Source organism: Larus michahellis, chromosome 1 (assembly GCF_964199755.1).
Source record: "Larus michahellis chromosome 1, bLarMic1.1, whole genome shotgun sequence".
Lineage (NCBI taxonomy): Eukaryota > Metazoa > Chordata > Aves > Charadriiformes > Laridae > Larus > Larus michahellis.
In genome coordinates, this window is record NC_133896.1 from 13479703 (window position 1) to 13502063 (window position 22361).

Below are 22361 nucleotides of genomic sequence, written 5' to 3' on the forward strand. Positions count from 1 at the left end.
TTCATTCATAACTAATCTGCAAATCCCCAGCCCCTTTTCCTTCTCATCTGTCTGTAAGACTTCCCAAATGGACACAAATGGTTAGACCTAGTGGTAAGGCAGGCAAGTTATACACCGTTCATTTTACAAGGGTTTGTTTTTTTTAGTGCTTAAGAAACTTTAATGTTCACAGCTCATGCAGCAGAGATATGTTAATGTTACTTTTGCCATTGGTGTTAATTTGGCCACTTTACTGTTCCTTCTGTCTTCTTTTCCATTGTTAAAAGTTTCCTATCAAGGCTTCTTTAAATTAGATTAAAAACTCTTTAGGTGCTAAATATTATTTCCCTAAATATTGTTATTAATTAAATATTGTTCTGTAAATAAAAGCTTTAGCTTTTACAGATTCCAGTCCATTGCAGAGCTGAAGAGGGAACAGGGGACATGGTGGCTTTCCTGAGATGTCCCTGCAGCCTACCCTGGGACATTCAGCAAGCTGGCACCACCATGCTTTTGTTCTTCCTCTCATTCCCAACACGTCCTAGCTGCGTGGGGAAGAAGCCACCTCTCTTTTTGTCTGGGGTTGGCTAATCCCAATTCTAGTCCTTGGTGGAAGACAGGTAATAGGAGGTTACTCTGAACAACACTGGATAGTGCTAGGGCGGCAGCGGCCATAGCAGGAGCAGCACCTCTCCAAAACCCACAACTCGAAAGTCGGCACAAGAGAGGTTGCAACAGTATCCTGCCAAATAAACCTCCTGTATAGGACAGAAGTAGACACATATACCAAAACACTATGCTGTAATGCAGGACTACTTATTTCCCCCATTTACTGAAAGCAGCACAACAGTAGTCATCTCTGTCTTCATTGTGGGAGTGTTTGTGTGTTGTGTACCTGGTTGCTAAGATGATCCAAGCAATCGGTATTATGTTGGGCTAAAGAGGACATTGAGGGTACTGAAGAGGTGTTAGAAGACAGGTAGGGTTGATTCTGCCTTCTTTCAAGTAGGGTCTGTCTTCAGAACAGGAACATTTTTTTTACCCACTGGAGCACCTGTCAAGAAGCAAGTCTGTCTTCTTCTAGAAGCACCTGTCTTTCCGTTGCAAGACGTACCATGCGTGTTTAGTGGAGATGATAAAGTGGAGAGGCAGAGAAAGGGAGCAGGCATGGACATGGGTAAGGAGAGAGGGATGATTTTCAAAAGGCACTTTGCTCCTTTAGTTCATAGAATCATAGAATCCTGGAATCATAGACTACCAGGCTGGAAGGGACCTCAAGGATCATCTGCAAAAACATGGTTTAGATGAGATGGCCCAACTGTATCTTAAAAGTGTCCAATGATGGGGAATCCACCACTTCCCTGGGGAGATTATTCCAATGGCTGATAGTTTTTTGAAAATTTTTCCTCTTGTGCCCAATTGAAATCTCCCCAGGAGTAACTTGTACCCATTATCCCATGTATTTTCCATGTGACTCCTTCTAAAAAGGGAGTCTCCGTCTTCTTAGTAGCCACCCTTTAAATACTGGAACATGGTGATGAGGTCTTCCTTAAGCCTTTTTTTCTGAAGGCTGCACAAACCCAATTCTGTCAGCCTTTCCTCATATGGCAGGATTCCCAGTCCTTTGATCATATTGGTGGCCCTTCTCTGGACCCTCTCCAGCCTGTCCACATCTTTTCTGTGTGGTGGGGACCAAAACTGAACACAGTATTCCAGGTGTGGCCTGACAAGTGCTGAGTTGAGTGGGATGATGACTTCTTTATCTCGGCTGGTGATGCTCCTGTTGATGCAACCCAGCATCCTGTTGGCTTTCTTTGTGCTGCAGGACACTGTTCACTCATGAGCTTGTTGTCCACCAGGACCCCCAGGTCCCTTTCCACAGAGCTGCTCCCCAGATGGAGAGATCCCAGCCTGTGCTGCACTCCTGGATTATGTTTTCCCAGGTGCAAGATCTTACACTTCATAAGGTTCTTCTTAGGCCCCTCTTCCAGCCTATCCAGGTCTTCCTGTAGGGTGGCTCTTCCTTCCAAAGTGTCCACTTACCCACTTAGTTTGGTGTCATCAGCAAACTTCATTAGGGTACATTTGGTCCCATCATCCAGACCACTTATGAAGATACTAAACAGCGTTGGGCCCAGTAGCAATCCTTGGGGGACCTCACTTGTGACCGGTTGCCACTTTGCAAAGGAGCTATTTACCACCACCCTCTGGGTGCAGCTGGTCAGCCAGTTCCCCACCCCCGGCACAGACCACTTGTCTAGACCATAAGGCAATTTATTATACATAAAAGTCCTTGCGGATGACTTTTGCTTTTACTAAGTAGCTGAATGGGTTTGAGAGACGGTAAGTAGAAGAGGAGATTGAGTGCTGTAAGAGCTGATCTAGACGAGATACCGTCTTCATTCTCTGAAATTTCTCTGCAGACTGAAGGATCACTTCTGTTGGAAACGATGTTGACTTTAGTTTGTTTATGGTTTTTAGAATGGCCACAGTGCACAAAACTGGAAGACATCAGTTTATGGGTTTATGGAAGCCACGTTTATGCTGAAGGGAAGCATAACTGCTTGCTTGCTGTTGTTCTCAGTTTCAACAAAAGCCTTGGAGGCTGTAATTCAACTAATTCACGTTTTAAAATATTAATACTGAATTGGGCTGAAAGACAGCTTGGCACCTGTCTTTACACATGCCTGAAAGCTCGTTTCTCAGGTCTATTCTAGAAATGTCACAGGGGTGTTTTCAGGGCTGGTGAATTGGCCTGTTCTGATGCTGTGTTGACTTGTGCGGAAAACACTGGCCAGCTGACAGGCAACAGCAGAGTTGCTTCTAGAACTGGCTTTGCCACTGGCTTGTTTGGTGGCTGTGGACAGTCACTTGATGACTCTGTGACTCCATTTTCCCACCTTTGAAACAGGGGTGATGGGTTTTATTTCCTTTGTAAAATGCTTTGCGATCCACTTTATGCCACAGCAAACATTACCAATGGTAGTCGTAAATATATAAGCCACGGGAAACTATCTGTGAATCCGACAGTCCCTGCAACCGGTGGAGGTCCCTAAAATCATTCAGAATGAGCAGCTGGGAGAGAGTGGCTGTTGTGCAGACATGCCCACGCTCCAGACGTGCGTCTGCAGCTTCCACAGGTATGTCCAAGCTGTCCCTGAGCTCTGGCACCGCTGACGGGGTACCCATGGAAGCGGGGGGCTCGGCGAGCGCTGCTGGCTGCACCCAAGTAGCTCAGTAGACGCTGGGCTGAGGAGCCCACGCCGAGCTCCGTGCTGCTGCAGTGACCTCGTTGCCAGTCCCTCCCCTAGTTAATTTAAAGCTAGCTCAAGTATGGCTGCACAAGCTGCAGTTAGGCTGTGACTGCAGTATAAAAATACACCCTACAGGAGACCACAGGCAGCCGGAGCTTCAGAGGAAGCGTCTTAGTTACATTTGCAATCAAGCATGGGCTGCAGGCATCGTTTCAAATTTACTTTACCTTTGGCTTATCATTCTTCATACTCTGCAAACATAGCCCTGCTCTCAAGGTGGGGGAAGGTTTTGTTTATCCTCTTCACCTGTCGTGAATGGTGTTCTAGATTAGGGCATGCTGAAAATAGGAATTTAAATGCCTCAATTTTCATTTCAGTTGCCACTTTATCCGTACATAACTCTCATCTACCTTTTTCCCCCATCCAAAATGTGAAGGAGGCTTTAACATTGTGACGGTAATGCTGAGAAGTGGGTAGTATCACTCTGTTTTGAGAGAGAAGAGAGAGAGAGAAATCGAGGCAGAGGGTAAGTTATCTGCCATGGACTTGACAGGGAGTCAAGGTGGGAGGAGGAACTGGCTCTACGCATTTCTTTTTTTCCCTCGGGGAACCAGTGGTGTCTGGACCACATGGACTGTATCGGTTAATCAGTAACTCACCAACTACTAATTGCATACTAATCCATTTCTTGCCAGGTCCTCTGTTTTTGTATACCTTATACTGATATTTATAAGAGAAGTCTTAAGTACACTTTAAAACGATACAGGAAATTAATAATACACTAAATAATTCAGTACTATATAAATTGTATAGAACAAGCATCCTCCTAGGATGTATCAGATAAATAAAACATGGGTTAGAAGTGACTCTGAATGATGGTATTGTAGGAAAGGCATCTCAAAAAATAAAGGAGTGATGATCACATCCTTTTCTGTTTTATAGTCTTCCTTTCTTAACATGTTTAAAATATTTGGCTGCAAATTCTAATGCTTGCGGGAAAGGTATACATTGAAAAGACGTGGCTTTAAGTCTCATTAGCTGTGCTCAGTATCAATTCATTTGGCAAAATATTCTCCCCGAAAACAGTTTGTGCCAGTTCAATGCTATTTGATGGCTGATTCCTCAAAGATCTATTCTGAGTATAGAAAGGAGCCACATGATTCATTCAGCTTGTGCATATCTATTTTATCTCGATGGAAGGATTATATATGGAGAGATAAAGGTTTGTTAAACAAAGTATCATTAATCACTCTGTCCGGAAATGTAGACTTTGCAGGAGCATGCTGTAATTTGCATCACTTTTGCTATGCCTTGCCAGTGCTGCTGGTGAGAAATAACAAACCTGTATTTATGAAAAGGACAGGTTTAAGATAAAAATAATTCTATCCGAAAACTGTGAGAATGCTACAGAATCCTCTCGCCTGCACTCGTTCAACGGGAGAACACTGTATTTGTAATAAATTCCTTTTGCTCTGGATGAGTTCTGCATTTTCAATGAGGTTAACTTGGCAACATTCTAGTTGATTTTAATAAAAATAGCTGCTTTGAGGACAGGGAGCTGAGGTTGCCAAATTTACAGCTGCCTTGCACAATTACTCTTACACCTCCTTCAGGGCTACTTAGAACCAGTAAGCAAATTAAGTGTATCGATTGCAATTTTGTTGGACTAACCCTTTATTCTTAAGGAATAAACTTGATTCCTTTCAGTATGTGTCTGCTCAGAGTGATCTCTTTTCTTTTCAGCCATAACACAAAGACAACATCATGGCTGGATCCACGACTTGCGAAAAAGGCTAAACCTCCAGAAGAGTGCAAAGAAAATGGTAGGTTATTAAGTTTTCGTTGCTGCTTAGAGGGGATTTGCCTTTGTGTGTGTGTCTCTCTCTCAGCTCTTACAAAAATCAGGCATTTGGGGGAATGAAGAAAGGTGTTTAATTGCTGCTTTGGTTAGAAGCCATAAGTGATACCAGTTCTCAGCGTGCCATGTGTTTCTGCTTTTTATTCCCCTTTCTGATGCTATCCAAAGCTGAGGATCACAAGTGTGTTTTCTGCCTGTTGTGTGTGTGACTCCGGGACTGACCCTCTCCCTCATCTCCTACAGAGAACTTTGGTCTGCAGAACAGAATCCCTTTTCAGATTCTGAGCTTTTAATCTACAGGCGACTCAATGCATAAGGGAAACTAGCAGCACCGTGGGAATATGAATATTGTTTGATTTGTATTTAAAGGTACAGTGCTATGCTATTTAGTAGCCAATTTAAACAAAATAGTGGCTGATAAAACAGGCTGTGGGAGGGAGAAAAGAGATCAGCGTCGGTCAGAGTTCAGGACTGGATTTGGGGGGTATCGCATTGTTAAGGGTTTAAAATTTAAAAGCGTAAATACTGTCGAGGGTGCTTAGAGGAGCTGTAGCTGTTGTGCAGGAGAGATGGCTATATTGAGAGATTCAGAGATATGAAATAATACAGATCTTATCGAACTACCTTACATGCATTCAGTATAATTTCTGCTTTTTCTCTGGTAAAGTTTCAGTCATCAAAATCATTTAATGAAGCCTAAGTAAAAATGTATTGTAATAGATCTTTTTCTGCGGAGGGTTTTTTTTCATTGTTTTATAGTTCAGTGTCAGTTCAGTTAGACAGCTAAGAAGTGATGATTTGTAAAGGCTGCTACTTATTTTATTATTGCGAGATACAGAGGATTAAATGCATGCGTGCTATGTGCATTAATTCAAAGCATTTTTAAGTATTTTAAATGTGTTAAGAGGCTTTCATGTACTGCATTTGATTTATTTTAATTTTTCCAAAATACCTTAATTTGGTTAATGTAAATACTATTAACAGAAAGAAAGCTCAGTGCCGTTTCGGGCTGATAAAGAGGTCACTGAGGAGTTGCTGGCTTTATGAAATGCAGGGTCAGTGGTTTGGTAAAGAATGTTCCCTGGTTTTTTTTTTGCATATGGCTTCATTTTGAAATGTTGCTATATTCCAAAAATCCCTTCCTTATTTCAGCAGTAATTCTGACGTTCTCTTCTGACATCAGAAATTACATGTCTGAATGATTTTGTGATGCTTATTCTAGCACTGACAACACTAGCTCCCGGAGTAAATTCTACAGTGAATACAACAGAAGCGTCTTACTGAAACATAACAAGGGCACAGGAGTTTTGCATTATAAATCTCTCACATTACTTATATGAAGCTATATCTTTGCCTGCTCCTCAGGGAATACTAGGGGGAAAAGTAGAAGAAAAATCCACCAATATCTACGGAGTAACATATCACAGAGTTACTTGGAGTAAATGCGTGTTCCTTTTTTTTTTTCTTTTTTCTTTTTCTGTTAACGGTTGTATACTGAGATCACAACAAACACCGAAATATTAAAAAAAAAAAAAGTCAAAGTGTCTGAAACAATTTAAAATGAAGATCGGTGCAGTAAAGAAGCAGCATTATTTTGTAGTTATTTGACTACTGGATTATTGAATTACTATAGTATGCTGGGTCATGTTGTTCTTTTAAGAGTTGCTCAGCTCATTAATGCAAAGTACTCAAAGTGAAGCATAAAAGACTTTAGGGAGAGATCTTCTAGTCTTACAGAGATTGTTCTTGCAACATCCTCTCTCTTCCTAAGGTTCTTCGGTAGTTCACATATGTGGTTTTGGGGTTTTTTAATCCAATACTTGCAGAAGAAAAGGTTCTTAAAAATCACTAATACGCCTTAAAATGAGTGTACCTTGCCATTGAGGTCCAACAGCAGGGACTTTGTTACAGCACACAGGGATGTGGAATTTTTGTTTAGATTTAATGTCAGATCAAGGATTAATTTCACGCACATTTCATCTATGGCTTGGTGGGTGTTTTTTTATGCCAGACATCTTTTCTGTTACACTTTATGGTTTATTCTGGCACATTTTACTCAGAGATACAAAATTTTAGAAAAACATCAGTGTTTTAGATAGGAAATGATACTTACCTTGCTTCTTTATCGCTATCTGCATAACTTGTGTTTTTCATTAACATTCATTTTGTCACATCTGAAACTTGTATTGATTCTCTGAGATACATTATGATGTCCTTGTCACCTACCAGATTCTGCTATCAGGTTTTCATTCTGAACAACCCGGCTTTTGTGTTCTCCTTTCAGGGCAAATCCTGCCAAATCCTCCTCCTTCATTCTGCCACCAGCATGCAGTTTCCACACCAGGCAACATCCAAGCAGCGTGCAATATTTGAGTCCTGATGTTCTGGGATAGCAATATTGAGGGCCCCCTCCGCTCCAGGCTTTTCCTCTCTTCCACTTTCATCTCTTCAATACTCCTTTGCCAAATACAATTTCTTCATTTTCTCTGGCTTCTGTATCTGCAAATCCCCGTGCTTGCTCATTTCTCTTTGCAAAATCTGAACCAACCTTCCAGCACATCCCTCCTCTTGGAAAAATTTTCACATGCTTTTGCCAAGAGATTGACAAGCTCTACCAAGTCAAGCTTTCTTTGCCTCCGTGCTGTGGACTCTTTCTGTTTCCTTCAATGACACCCACTGGTCTAAACCCCTTTGTAGGTCAGGAGGTTTTAAAGGCTGATCTTTATTTCTGCCTCTGTCATGGAACTTCTGTGTAAGTTTCAGCAAATTACTTCGACTTTTGCTCTGTCAGATCTACTTAGATGGTAGGTCTTTGAAGCAAGAATTGCCTCTTACTGTCTGTTTGTATGGTGCCTACCTGAGTTTCATAATAGCAATAAGCAGAGATAACGTAATTCTTCAATAAGAACTAGAATTTTGTAGACGTTTCTGATTTCCTCCAGAAAATCTTGACTTTATTAAAAATAATTGTGTCTCCTCTCCTGAAAATATGAATTAAATATAAGAGTTTTCTGAATTGGAATACTTTTTTTAAATTATTCCTTTTTTATTTTTCACATCGAAATTGGTTAACCAATTTTTATCTGTAGAGTACTACAGAAGATCTCGTTCTGCCCCCTTTGTTTCTGTGAGCTAGATTCCCTGGTTGATACGTTTTCTGTAAAGTCATATTACATAGCATACTCACAGGATTTACGTGATTACAGGTATATTATGTGAGTGGTCTACTAACAGAGTCTGTTCTTTGGGAGAGAATATGGAAAAGAATGGCAAGTCCCATAAGGCAGTAAAAAATGTAGTTTAATATTAAAAGGCAGTTCAGCCTTAATGGCGTGAAATATCATAGGTTTTATAAAGTTCATTTTTGTTCAAGAAATGTAGTAATTAAATTTTTCAAATTCTTTAATTCATTTTAGGAAACTTTCCATTCTGGACAAAAGTGAACATTTACTACTTTATCCAATTTGGGGATTAAACGGTTGTTGAAATTTCCTGGGATCAGAGACATAAAATTTCACTTATTTCATGACTACAAATTTTACTTACTCTGTAGTCTCCATCACTCTTAACTCTCCCTTTGTTTTTATGTCAACCTCCTTTCTCCTATCTCTTAGTTTTCAAATACAAGTAGGCTTAAGACTATAAATAAAGCTTTAATTTCACCTAGCATTCATCTGTCATCTGTCTTTCCATCTCCTCTACACCCACCAACTTGACTGCAAAATATAGATGTTTATTTAGGGTGAGCCGAGTTGCCTTTAAACTTCATTGACTGTGATTATCAGATCTGTTTTGACAATTAGAGGGCACAGATATCTGGTTCACATATAAACACCTGTACATAGACAAACCATCTTGAACCGAATCCCACCCTCCTGTCACGTTTTGTCGGGTTATCCTTTTCCCCATTCCGGTAATCAATGGTGAGCTCACTGCCATGCACAGCTTCAGCGCTCTTTCTCATGCCAACGACACACACATCTACCCTTGTCCTCTTCATCTTTCTCTCCTAATTGAGCCCCTTCTTTCATGCTACATATGACATCTTCCATTGGACATCTCCCATCTTGAGTCCTCCAAGCAAATTTCCTTTTGCTAATATCAGTACTTTCCACCTCCATATATCCTTGCCCTGCCACTTCATGGCATATAGGACTTCTCCCTTTTCCTGTTCATCCGAACAGCAGAGTTCCTTCTCAGGGCTTTGCGTGGGACATGGTGTGCACATGCAGTCACAAACTCAGGAATTCATCTCCCTTTCCTTCTTTAGGAACACTGTCATCATCTTGATCAATCATCTCCCAACATTTCAGAACTTCTCAAAAATTAAATAAATTAAAGCTGTAGATCACAAGGAAACCGATAATCTTTTATAGAATCATAGAATCATAGAATTGCTGACGTTGGAAGGGACCTTTAAGATCATCGAGTCCAACCTTTAGCCTACCCTGACAAAAGCCACTTCTAAACCATGTCCCTAAGTGCCCCATCTACCCTTTTTTTAAACACCTCCAGGGATGGCGAATCCACCACCTCCCTGGGCAGCCAATTCCAATGTTTAATAACCCTTTCAGTGAAAAAATGTTTCCTAATATCCAATCTAAGCCTCCCCTGACGTAACTTGAACCCGTTTCCCCTCGTCCTATCACTTGTCACCAGGGAGAAGAGGTCAGCCCCCATCTCTCTACAACCTCCTTTCAGGTAGTTGTAGGGGGTGATGAGGTCTCCCCTCAGCCTCCTCTTCTCCAAGCTAAACGTGCCCAGCTCCCTCAGTCGTTCTTCATAAGGTTTGTCCTCCAGACCCCTCACCAGCTTTGTAGCCCTTCTCTGGACACGCTCCAACACCTCAATGTCCCTCTTGTAGCGAGGGGCCCAAAACTGAACGCAGTACTCGAGGTGGGGCCTCACCAGTGCCGAGTTCAGGGGGACAATCACTTCCCTAGTCCTGCTCACCACACTATTCCTGATACAAGCCAGGATGCTGTTGGCCTTCTTGGCCACCTGGGCACACTGCTGGCTCATATTCAGCCGGCTGTCAACCAACACCCCCAGGTCCTTTTCTGCCGGGCTGCTTTCAAGCCACTCTGCACCAAGCCTGTAGCTCTGCATGGGGTTGTTGTGACCCAAGTGCGGGACCCGGCACTTGGCCTTGTTGAACCTCATACCATTGGTATGAATGTTCATACCAGGTTCACTTGAGTAAAGAAGCCCACTTTTCCCTACTTTTTTCTGAAACCTTATGTAGTGCATTTTTAGCTGGACACGTCTCTTGTGAGACACAGGAGCACCTTTGTTAACTGCATGTTCAGTTTGGAAACCTTTAAACGGCACTGAGATATAAGAAAAAATGTTTTCAAATGATTTTGTGATATATTTTATGTGTTTTAATGCTGAAAAATGCTTCTTTCTCAAAACCTCACCATTTTACGTACAGTCCCTCTTCGTGTTCCTCTTCTATGCTGCTGCCTCACTATTTTTACACGTCGCTCTGTAATCCTAGAAATGACTGAAGCCCAGCAATTAGTCTGCAATCTTGACTATTTTACTTGTTTCCGGCAAGTGTTCCTCCTCCCTAAACCATCAAACTGTTAGAAATTAAACTCAGACTTCCAGTGACAGAGGAAAGTTTATATGGGCACCTCTATTGTTATATTTCCACAAACGTCACCAGACTCTGTTAAAATTAATAACTTTTCATAATATTATTAGATTGTTTGACTGTTGGCATGAAAGGAATAAAACCTAGGACTGTCTTTCTCATCTTGCTTACATTTAATAAATTTTTAATTTCTTGTTAAGAGTTCAAACTGCATAATGAACCATTGCATATATCCATTTTAACTTCAGCTGCCAGCAAATAAATCCCGTGCAAAGACATCCTGTAGATGTATGAGGTAATATTATTATTATTATGAGGTGAAAAATCCAGCATACTCTACTGCTTTAAAAAACAAGATTTAAAATTCATTTTTTCTATTTTGTATTTGCTATCCGATATTTTTCTTCCTCCTTTGAGGAGATTATTTATATGGAATAAAAATAAATAATGAAAAGAAAGAATGAATAATTGGCATTATCATTAATCTCCATAATTCCTGTTTCATGATGAGCATCCTAAAAATGTGTTTGTGTTTGAAACTGTTTTGTTTTATTTATAAATTTTCTTTTCACTTGTAAAGATTTTGCAACTGAACATGTAAAATGAGTAAGAAATGGTCTCAAAACTGGAGCACTTGCTTTCTTGTTTTAATTCATACTGAATACCTATCAATATTTCTTTTCATCAAAAAAATAGATGTGACTCAGGCTGCTTTATGACACAAGCAGCTCTTTTTCCTTATGTACACAGGATTTTTGATCATTTCTGTCAGGATCAATCTGCAGCTGGCCTGTCTGTATACACCTCCTTACTTTTAGTAGGTGTGAGCTGCTCTATAGTTAAGCATATGCGTAACTCTATCCAACAATGCAACTAAAAGTAAATCACAAAGATAATAAGAAATAATTTGTCATTGTTTACCTCATTCTTCACTATGCTGTAGTAAGACATATCGACCCTTTATATTTGTCCTTCATAGATGCATTTGGGCTTAGGCATGCTGGTTTGATGGGTAATGCATTACTTCTTGATTCCGTTATACGTATTTTCACTGGAAACCTAGTACTGAACTTTTATCTTATACGGATACCGTTTATGTGTGCCGATGCCACTAGTGGCAACTTGTAGCACAGAAATACTTATCTACAAATAGGTTTTCACTTGATTGAAGTAGTAGTAGCCTTGAGTTTAAAACCAAATCTTTCTGCAGTCTAGGGTACAAAGGGGTGTGGGACTTTTGGGCTGATTGGGATGAGTCCATATCAGAGATTTACATGTGAAACTTGGATGGAGCAGTGTTGTATGCGGATGTGGAATGAGGAGGAAGTGTCCTACACTGTTGAGTGGACAACGCCTTAGATGGACATTTTGCAACTCCAGATCAAGCCCCTATTTCTTCTGAATGAGTGGATCCCAATACAAACTGGGAGAGGAGGCTACTGTTTGGTCTTTGTTCAGTGAGCGCTGTGTCCCTTGACATGGTATTCTGCTCATTGCTTCCTACTAATTTTTCTCTTTGTGGCTTGTAAAAGGCTTTTTTTGTTTTGTTTTGGTTGTTTGTTGGTTTTTTTTAAGTTGTCTCTGCCATCCAAATTGGCTTGTGCAGGCCAGACAAGTACCCGCTGAGCTCAGGGTGTAACATTGTCTGATGCAGGGGCAATGTATTTATCTTTGGGACATCTGCCTCAGCTAAATTTAATTGAAAACTAACAATAGATGCAGACTTAAAGAGAGGGAAATGGTGAACAGACAGACAGGATGAGCCCATAAAGTTCATTTCCCCAGGAAACCAAAGTGGAAAGGGATATCATCTTCAGAAAAGTAGGGTTTTTTCCTAATCAAAACAAGAACTCCTAAAATTACACAAGTCATGATTGATATCTGATGCTAAGTGCTAGTTACATTGTGTGTTAAATGGTACCATTTGTTTCACTGTAGTCAAGGGTCTACCAGCATTACTATTTTAAACCTTGTTTCCAGGGAATTATATTTGCTGTTGGAAATATGTTGAGGAGAGTTTCTTTTTTAGACTTTGCACCAGCATAGCGTAATTCCTTTCTTCAAATGTTGGAATGTTGTTGGTTATTAAATAGGTCACCATATAAAATAATACTTTTATATAGAATGAGACATGACTATATTTAAAGAGACCTTTGCTTATTTTGTTAGCAGTTCATATGTGTATTTTTTCAGGAAAGATGTCCTGGAGAATTTTAGCTTAACGTTAATTATAACATATGACTAAGCCACAGATAAATAAAGGCCACAGAAGTGTCTAATACGGTTTTCAGTCCATGGTCCATGGCAGCCATGCAATTCATAAAAATTTATTTAGTCTATGTTATCTTTTATTATTCCTGTTGGCCTCAGTTAATAGAAAACAGCTACCAACCACATTGAAAAAACTTTCTGTCTGTCCACCTGTCCACCTCACATGAGATTTCAGAAATATTTGAAGTAGGTTTAACTCTTCTTCGCTGAAGCCATTTGGAGGCGGGATTCTAAATGCTAGTTAATATTTTCCATGAAAAATACAGAATCATTATGCCTGAATACGGTCATGTTAAGTGATTTCAAATGGAAGACGGATAGGAGATGGCTGAGGAGGCGGTCACACTGTGAAGGGAAAAGCCACGAATACCCCATCGTAGCTGATGTACCGGGTACTTGCTGCAACATCTGGTATGTGATAACCCAGGGCCTGAAAGGGAATCCAGATCCCCGCATTGGGAATTTATTTGTGGGTAGGGAACTGAGCACAGGATGACAAGCCAGAAAGGCTGCACAGTGAAGAGGGAGATAGCTGAAGACAGAAAAGAGGAAAGGTTAATCGCAAGCTTGTGCCTCGAATCTTGATCCTCTCCAGAGCTTAGCAAAATATTCGAGGCTCTGAAGTATCACATCCATCTAACGGCCAGAGTTTGGCCTCCTCTGCATCCGCTGTTGAGGATGGGGCTTCTATCTGTTTCTCCAAAAAATGCATGGGGACCTACTTTTTTTTTATTTTAAAACACAACAACTTTCTCTGTTACAGCCTGGAAAAGATACTGTCCTGCAAGTGAGGAAAATCACGTTGTGTAAGCTCCTCTGCCAGGTGGGGTGCAGAATATAATGTCAGATTAATCAATCCAGAGAGAAAATAAGAGAGCAAGGTAGAGCATGACATTGTCCCTAGACATTTTAAACCATCTCCTCTGGGATGGTTTGAATTGCTGTGCCAAGGACTTGGTTTTTTTCCCAAGGGCAAGTTAAGCAATGCTTACAGAGCTCAGCGGAGAGTGCCAGGCACACATAAGTAATTTTGCTGCAAACTTTTGATACTGCTCTGCAAAGGCTTTTCAATTCAGACATCAAAACCCTTCCTGTTCCAGGCCTGAGTCACTTCTGAGTAGGGACTGCCCATCACGCACTCTGGCCTGGTGGCTTTGTGATAGGAACAAATGACTCGGAATTAAGAAATGGATTGACAGACTACCAAATTCATTTCCAGTTTTGACTTAAATCCAGGTGTTTCCAGATGATAAGAATATTGCACCTTTAAACTACAGAGTTTTTACTTAGAACTCTATTTTGCAGTTTATTAACCCCATTTTTAAGTAATATTTAATGCCATCAGTTCTGTAATGGAGCTGGCATTACTTGTAATAGTGTTGATCACAATGAATTTTTTCTGTCATTGAAGTGCATATCGATCATGCTTTTTTCAGCTAGTATTTTCAATTTTGGGTCAATTAAACAATATCAGGAAATTTCTTGAACTATCATGACGTTTTGAAGGGCTTTTTGTGCTGGCAACACCAGCTGGACATCAATGACCAAAAAAACCTTCAATGCCGTAGTCACAATAACGATAATCAAAATAAGAAAGGGGGCAGCTCACCCGTGTTTCTTCCTGGGAGTTCGGAAGATACTTCTCCGGACAACCTGGTTGCTGTGACACAGCTTGTAAGAGTAATTCTTCTCCATCCTCGAATAACATTGAGGACAAAACAGCTGTCTACATGTACATACCTTGGCCTTGGGGCCAGCCCTGGGCAACCTGCTGGTATCCCCCTGGGGAAAGTCTTGGGTGCACGGAGCACTTCCTTGGAGCACACTTATCAGTGTGACAGATAAGTCCTTTAAGCTGTAATGGACTATTAACTATTACTTCGCTTTCAGAACCATTACAGTTTCTCACAATCTAAGGCATACAAATCCCTGTGGAGTACTAACCTTAATCTTAAATAGAGCTGGTAATTGCAAGGACAAGAATGAATAAAAGTATAGAAAAAAAAATGTCTATTTCCCTTGATTGCGTAGCTAGCGCTGTCTTGTACTCACTGCTCTCACTGCTCACCCACATTGGGTGTTTAAATGAGGAGGTGCCCGAGACCCACAAGCATCCTATGGGCTGTACAGATATTTTTAGCCTGTCTAACTCTTCCAGTGACCTGAGGATTTTAAAGGTTTCTAAATGCAGGCTGAAGAAGCTACTAACTGGTCTCATGGTCCTTGATAAGGAAAATCACAGGCTTTCATCCTAATTAGTTCATGATGTGATGAAAACAAATCACTTCAAGTTTCAGTGTTTTATGAAACGGGGTCATGTAAACACACCTTTCATGTGGCTGTGAAACTTATTTGCTTGTAAAATGCTTTGAGATTCTCAGCTGAAAAATTCCATAGAGATAAGAGGTATTATTTTTGATACATGGCCCTTTACAGTTTAAGTCTTTATTATAACATGTATAGGAAATACACACTGTAAAGAATGCAGCATGTTTATCAGTGATGCAAGATATAATGAAAAATACATTTTAAAATGGCAATAAAGGTTGCCTGTTATTTTGTAAAACTTTTTCAAATTACAACTTAATATCAGAATAAAATAAACACATTCCCCAAATGTGATGGACCCCAAAACAGAGCCAGAAAATGGGAGCTAACATGATAGTACAGTTTAAACTAGACTGCAACTGAAGGATGGTCCAAGGCTACGGGACCACCACAAAATAGCTGTGGTAGCTTGAGTTTCTGCTGGTGCTGCGGGAGCTCCTCATGTCCAGTTTCTGATAGCATCCCTTTTTCATTTTGCTGCCAAGTTAAGTGGCTAAGCTTAAGCAGTTTTCAGCTGGAATGTGTAATGAAATTTAGAAAGGGAGGGAGGGAAATTTTTTAAACTCATCAGGAGAAACAGGGCCAGAGTTTTAACAATTCACATCCTTAACAACCTATAAATTGGATTCCACTCACCACTGAAGCAAGAAGCAAAATTCTCACTGACTTCACGAGGTTGATATTTGCCACTAAAACGCAAGCATTGTGTGGTATGAGAATAGACGTGGCCTGAAATATTCCTACAAGGACCATTGAAAGGAATGCTCCAATGTGGGAAATTCTGAAAGAAAATCTTTTCACATAGAAAAGAATTCACAACACCAGATTTAGCAACAATCGTACTCAAGGCCTTGATGCCCATAAAGAACAAAAGGTTGAAATTCCTTCTGAAATATTGTTTAATCATAAAGAGAAATCAGAGTACATGATTCTATTCCTATTCTCTCTATAGACTTAATCCTTCAATCCTTGACTTCTAAATGTCAATGAAGCATGATACGTTTAACAAAAAGGGGCTTGTGGGATTATATTCATTACAGTATGTCCAGCTGCCTTCATTTTTATTATTTCTCCTCCCTCTGGCTTTTTTATGAAAGCTATTGTTTTTAACAGAGATCGTTAATAAAAAAGGAAAGGCAATCTTCTCCTTTTTAAAAATTAATCTTTATAATGGCCTCGTTTTAAATTTCATCCAGAAGGTCAGCAATTTCGTTGAATTTAGAAGTTAAAAACAATTTGGCGTTCTTCGATGGAAAGTTCACCTTGTTGTGCAGACCTGTTGGGTATTTCTTGGTAATCCTTTCAGAGCACATTGCTACCAATTAAGAAATATAATGACTACCTAATATTTCTAGTAACATTCACTCTTTTTCATATACTTATAGAGGCAGATGATTTGTCATTTTTTTTCATCATTCTTTGGTTGTTCTTTGCTTATAATGCAATGCATTTATAGACAAGTGAAGACAAATCCAAACTCTTACATACCTTTAGCAGTTGAGCTTCACAAATACAGTTACCTCAGGGTTTCTACTTAGTATTAACTGAACTCCTTATACTTATGACTTCCTGGCTTCCATTTTCTTTTTGGTTTTTTTGTAATATGCTTTAAAAAAGGTCTCAGTAATTTTCCTTTTGTGAGACCTGGGCTTTGATTCTAGCCTAACCCCCTCAAAGCGAGTGCTGGAGTCCCTGTTAAATAGAGCTGGAAAATCCTGCCTAAGCACAGATGTCCTGTATTTAAGATTTGACAGGTAACTCAGCGCTTTAAAAAGCCCCTGTCTTTCATGACTAATACCCTTGCGGACCCAGTGGCAGATAAGAACTGTTTGTGGGAGAGAAAAAAAAGATATTGTGGTAACATTTCAAGCTTTTTGAGAAGTGTATCTGCCTGAGTGGGAGGAACACATAGGTATTTAGTATGTGGATGGTGGCTGCTGCAGAACGGTTGGGAAGGAAAGAACCTCATTTTCTGAATTAGTAGTGGAAGGCTTTAGAGTAGAATAAGTGCCTATAAAAGGTGGAAAGTATAAAAAGCAGAAATGTGGAGAATGTGTTGAAGGGTATATAAAAAGAGATTTGGATTCGTGATGCATTAAAACATTGGAATTATTTCAGCATAAGCATAGGCAGATAAAGAGGGAAAAATCTCTATGGATATGAGAAACCCTGCCCCTAGCAAAGATAGGAGCAAAGGACTGGTGAGGCAAAAGGGCAGTATTCTGCAATACAGATGGGAAATGTTGGAATTTGTTTCTTTTAAGCATCAAATCTTTATATGTAATTAAATTACACAGAATATAGTCTCATATTTTGTCAAAATAATAATTTCAGATTACACATTCTGGTGAAGTGTTGGATCTTTGTTGTCTATGCAACTGTAAAAATTAAAAGCCCATAGAAATGCAGAGAGATTCCAGATAAATGTAGTCACTTGCTGTAAACAAACACAAATGAGCCGTACTTATGTATCTACATATGTGCATATTTCTGTAACCACGCGGTCCAGATTCCGGTGACTCCTGAGACTGGGAGGCTGCCCAGGGAGCTTCCCTCTACAAAGGGCTAACACCCAGTTCTTCCATTGGATCCTCTTCCTTCTGCTGCATGAATGAGGGAAAAAAGGCCATATCTTACTGCCAAACTATTAACACCGGTGCAAGCTATACTACCAGTTTTGTCTGAGAAGTTATTTAGTCTAGATAACATCTCCCTGTTAATAACCTGCACCTTTCCTGTACTGGCACTGCGGCAATAACATGGTTTGATCTGCTTGACTCTGGAGAGAGCTCAGAAGCCACAGCTTCTTTTGTCTACATAGTTAAATGTACTGGACGTTGGAGTTTGTTTCAGTGTATTTTTGCTCAAAGACAACTTTGAAAAACGTGAGAACCGTTTTAGTTTTAGAATTAATGATTTCATCTTTCATCACTGACATCACCATGACAGATATGAATCCTCTGTCAAAATATTCTGCTTTTCTGGGGGGAGGGAGCAAGGGGTAAGGGAGGGTTGGATTTGTTTTTTTAAGCCAGCAGACACCTTTTTCCTCTTTCAATCCCAGATGAATCTCTCTTGCCTATTTTCTCTGAAGTAGTCCATGATTTTCCCTTTTTACAAGAAAAATTTTTGCTTATGGAATTTAGAACTATAGTTTACCTTCTCTAGAAAAGAACACTTAGTTTTGGGAGCAAGGTTTTCCCTTACAGAAGAATACAATTCTGCATTTTTTACTCCTTTAAGAAAATTTCAGTGATCCCAGTTTTCCTACTACAGGAATAGAAACATTCTATCCGTATGTGAAAGTCCTGTTCCTTCTGTCCAAAAAACATCCAGAATAATTTCATATCACTTTCATAATTAAACACTTTTAGAGATACTACGGCAACCCCTGATAGATCCGTCATGGTCAGCTACTGGATCTGAAAGTGTCTGACACTGCTCTCTCACAAGGCAGAGCTCATGCTTGTCATCCTATGCCTTTTGCTTGACCACCAATTTATCTTCAATTTATGTCAGGTTTTTTTAGAAATTTTCACACTTACAAATAGGGTGAACAAAGTCAACTTTAGCTATTTTGGGACTGATATATTTTGTATACTCAGACATTCATCTTTTAAGGGTTTCTGCCTGGAATTCATCCCCTAGTTTCCTCCATTGAACTAGAAGAATCATTTAGTTTCTTTCTGGTTCAACTGTAGAAGTGGGAAAGCTCAGCCATCAGTGGTGGTTTGTGGGGCAGGCGATTTTGTAGACTTTTCAGTCTCATCATTGTTTTTTCAGAAGGTTTAATGGGGGTCATTAGGCTACTGCAGGTTATAGCCTCCACTAGCATTCATTAAAAAGGCGATTTTTTTGGCGGTCCACTTTTAGTTCAAAGAAATAGATGTTTCCATGTACTTTTCTACCCCTCCGTTCTCTGTGGTCACTTTCAGTGCCGTGATATTTTTGCTTGGGCATTCTGTCCCCATCGCCATTTGACTTATCTTGCTTCTTCACAACTCAAAGAATATGCCTGTATTTGCAAGCTGTACATTAATATGCAAGACTGTACACTGTTGCTCTGATGAGCACTGAAAAATGGTACGGAAAGGCCTTAAATTGTATGGCTTCCCAACTATTAAAAGTCATGGTAAGTAGAACCATATTGCCTTCTTCCGGCTTGCTGGACTGCTTGCTAGAATTCGCACATCACTTTTTTCTTTAAAATATTCCTGATTGTAGCTGGAATGTATCTATTAACATGTAAATTTCTATAAAAAAACCAAACATGTAATGCTAAGTAGAAAAATATAGTCCTAGTTATCCATTGCGGTGAATTGCATTAAAATTTCGTTACACCCAGCTTGAATTTTCTCTTGTTTTGCTGACTGAAATGGAATCTAACGCATGGTTAAAAAGAGTAGAATTTGGTCTAGCAAAAAGTAAAAGCAAACAATCTTTCCCCCCTAATCTTAATGCTGCAAGCAATAATGTTTTTAGTTTAAGGAATATTTCCTTTAGTAAAGAATTGAAGTATTTATTCTATCTGCACTGTCACTAGGTAGGCAAAAGCAGAATTAAAAATAATTGTTAAGGATAAAGGAAGGTAATAAACATGCTTTCATCTCTTAGTTAAGCATCAGGAAGATTATGAGTGACGCTAGTACAAGAGAAGAAGAAAGCTGGCAGATCCTGCTGTTGCTCATTTTTTTTCAGGTTAATGTTGAAAGAGCCCTACAGATTTATTATTTTTTTAAAGAAGCTCAAATAAACTCTCAATTAGTGAAAGGTGACAGGGGACTTCTTCAAAACCCACTGAATGGCTTCTGTTGAAATCCACCGAAGAGCATTGGATTAGGTGTAAAAATATGTCATCTGAAAGAAGGAGGTTTTGCCTTTTTCAGTGTAGGCTCCCGTTGTTGATTGACATGAAGGGTTCCTTATTCAGATGAGGAGTGTGCTTTCTGAGATTTTGTTTACACAGCACCAAATATTGTAATTATGTCTTCATGAATATTCTTTGCAGAGAGAACAATGTGTATTCTGGTGGCAGTGCAATCCACATGCAAAATTTGTGTGCAAACTGTTTAGTCTGGATTGTGGATGCCTTTGTGATAAGTTTTCCTTCTCTCACTTCTAATAGGTTTTGAATCACTGTGGCAGAGGTCACTGACAATTAATGATGGATGGGCAAATTGCATGTGTGCTGGCTTTCTTCCAGCGAGTACTGGGACACTTAAAAAACTAAAATCAAGCCCCCCCCCCCCCCCCCCCCCCCCCGATTTCTCTGCCAACCGTCATCTCTGAGTTACTGTTCTTCTCATGCTTCCTTCATTTGTTCCTGAGATTTACAAAAATGTAATAACTTTTTCTCCCCTTAGAATATTTTTTAGTAATGACGAGATTGGTATGAAGTCCAGCTAGAATATTTAGTGTGTTCAGGATATTTTTTGTTTCTTAGCTCTTAAGCTGAATAAGAGACATAATTGCAGATTCTTATTCCTTTCCTGGGATAGCAAATGTGCCCTTTTATTGCCATAGTAATTAAGTTTGGCATTGTTATTACAAATACAGAAATACAGTTGGCTTTGAAAAATCAATAAGAAAACTTTTTAAATGTTTGCCTGGGGGAAAGGTGGAGCTAATATTTATATAATGTCCTGCTTTGCAAAATAAATACCTGTGTTCCCAAAAAGACGACTTGCATTAAAAAGTTAATTGTGCTTTATGTTCCTGTTGCACGTGCAAGGTTATATAGAGATAATGAATTTGCACGTATTTCAGAGTGCATTAACAGTTACTAGGGTGGTCAATTTAATGCTTGTATTTCAGGCAATAGTGAGGGCATGCTCATCTCATGTCCTTTTCACCTAATATAGCTATTTCTACCATTCTAATCACCATAACTTTTGAGCCGCTGGTTCACTGTTTTGCCATTTTGCTCTCCTTATGTATGCAGATCTCCCACTGACGTTGCTGTAGGGATCTATATAAGGAAAGCAGAGTATCGAAATTCGTTACTATAATGTGCAACTGAGAGGAGATGTTTGAACTGGGAATACTGCCCTTCAGCTTTTGCTGTTGTACATTGCCTTTCATACGACTCAGTGCCCATCAGGTGAGATTTTGTACACTCTTGTGCTGAATTTGAGGCTGGAATAGTGCCACCATGGTTTTGATCCTTCTGAGAACTGAGTCCCAGCTCTTATTTTTTAAACATTATGTGTGGCCAAATGCTAGTTCAGCTTTGCATATATTCATGTGCACAGAATTTTGCAACACCAAGCAAAGCAAGATAAGCTTTTACATTAGTTGAAAGAACTGTGGATTTCTTCTTGGAGTTTCTCCCTCTATGTAATATATTCCCATCACTGTAAATCTTTGAGTTTGAGGCCAGAGATATATTTTCTCCACAAACTTAAAACATTGCCTTTGGGAATTGCTCATCAAAGGAGTTGAACTAAAAGGATAAACGTGATCAGGTGTTCCTAGGCTGCACAGCTCATACAATGTGGATTTTTGTCACGCTGTGATGAGAGTCCCTGATGAGAGACGCAGACGCCAAGTTCCTTGCTACTGTTAAAATTAAAATCATGTATGGCTACCACTCAATTTAAATGAATTTGGAATGCCTACCTCAGCTTGGATTTTACAGAATGTTCCTAGCGTGGTGGGCTTTATCGTAGTTTTAAGTTGCATTTTTCTTTGTAAAGTGCTTTGGCATAAATATTTTTTTCTTGGAAGATAAAGAAAGACAACTTGCTCGAACCTTCAGCACCAGAATAATGCACTGGGGTTGTATAAAAGCAAGTCTATACGTTGCAGTTCTTTCAGGCATATTCAATGTTGGTGTTTACATGGACTTCAGTCAGAACTGGGAAAGTATAGTCCTACAAAACCTTTTATTACATATCTAGATGACTAGCTGTAGAAGTCTTTTTGTTCTAAACTTATTTGTGATACTGACCAAAAAATTGAGAGATATCCATAGTTTTAAAGCCGCGTTTATTCCCGGACAAATGAAACCTGGTTTTCATTCTATTTAAGCAACTATCCAAATCGTTTTAAAAATAATACATTATTAAGTGAA

The 22361-nt window shown here is 39.6% G+C and overlaps 1 protein-coding gene across 15 annotated transcripts in view; it reads left to right on the top strand.

The window, feature by feature from the left end:
• MAGI2 (membrane associated guanylate kinase, WW and PDZ domain containing 2) overlaps positions 1–22361 on the top strand; it is a 757683-nt gene that overhangs the window by 523562 nt on the left and 211760 nt on the right. For all 15 annotated transcript variants that reach the window (XM_074586071.1, XM_074590362.1, XM_074597089.1 and 12 more), the window contains one exon: positions 4977–5056. In XM_074586071.1, coding sequence (XP_074442172.1) covers positions 4977–5056 — 80 coding nt within the window. The remainder of the gene's footprint in view (positions 1–4976; positions 5057–22361) is intronic.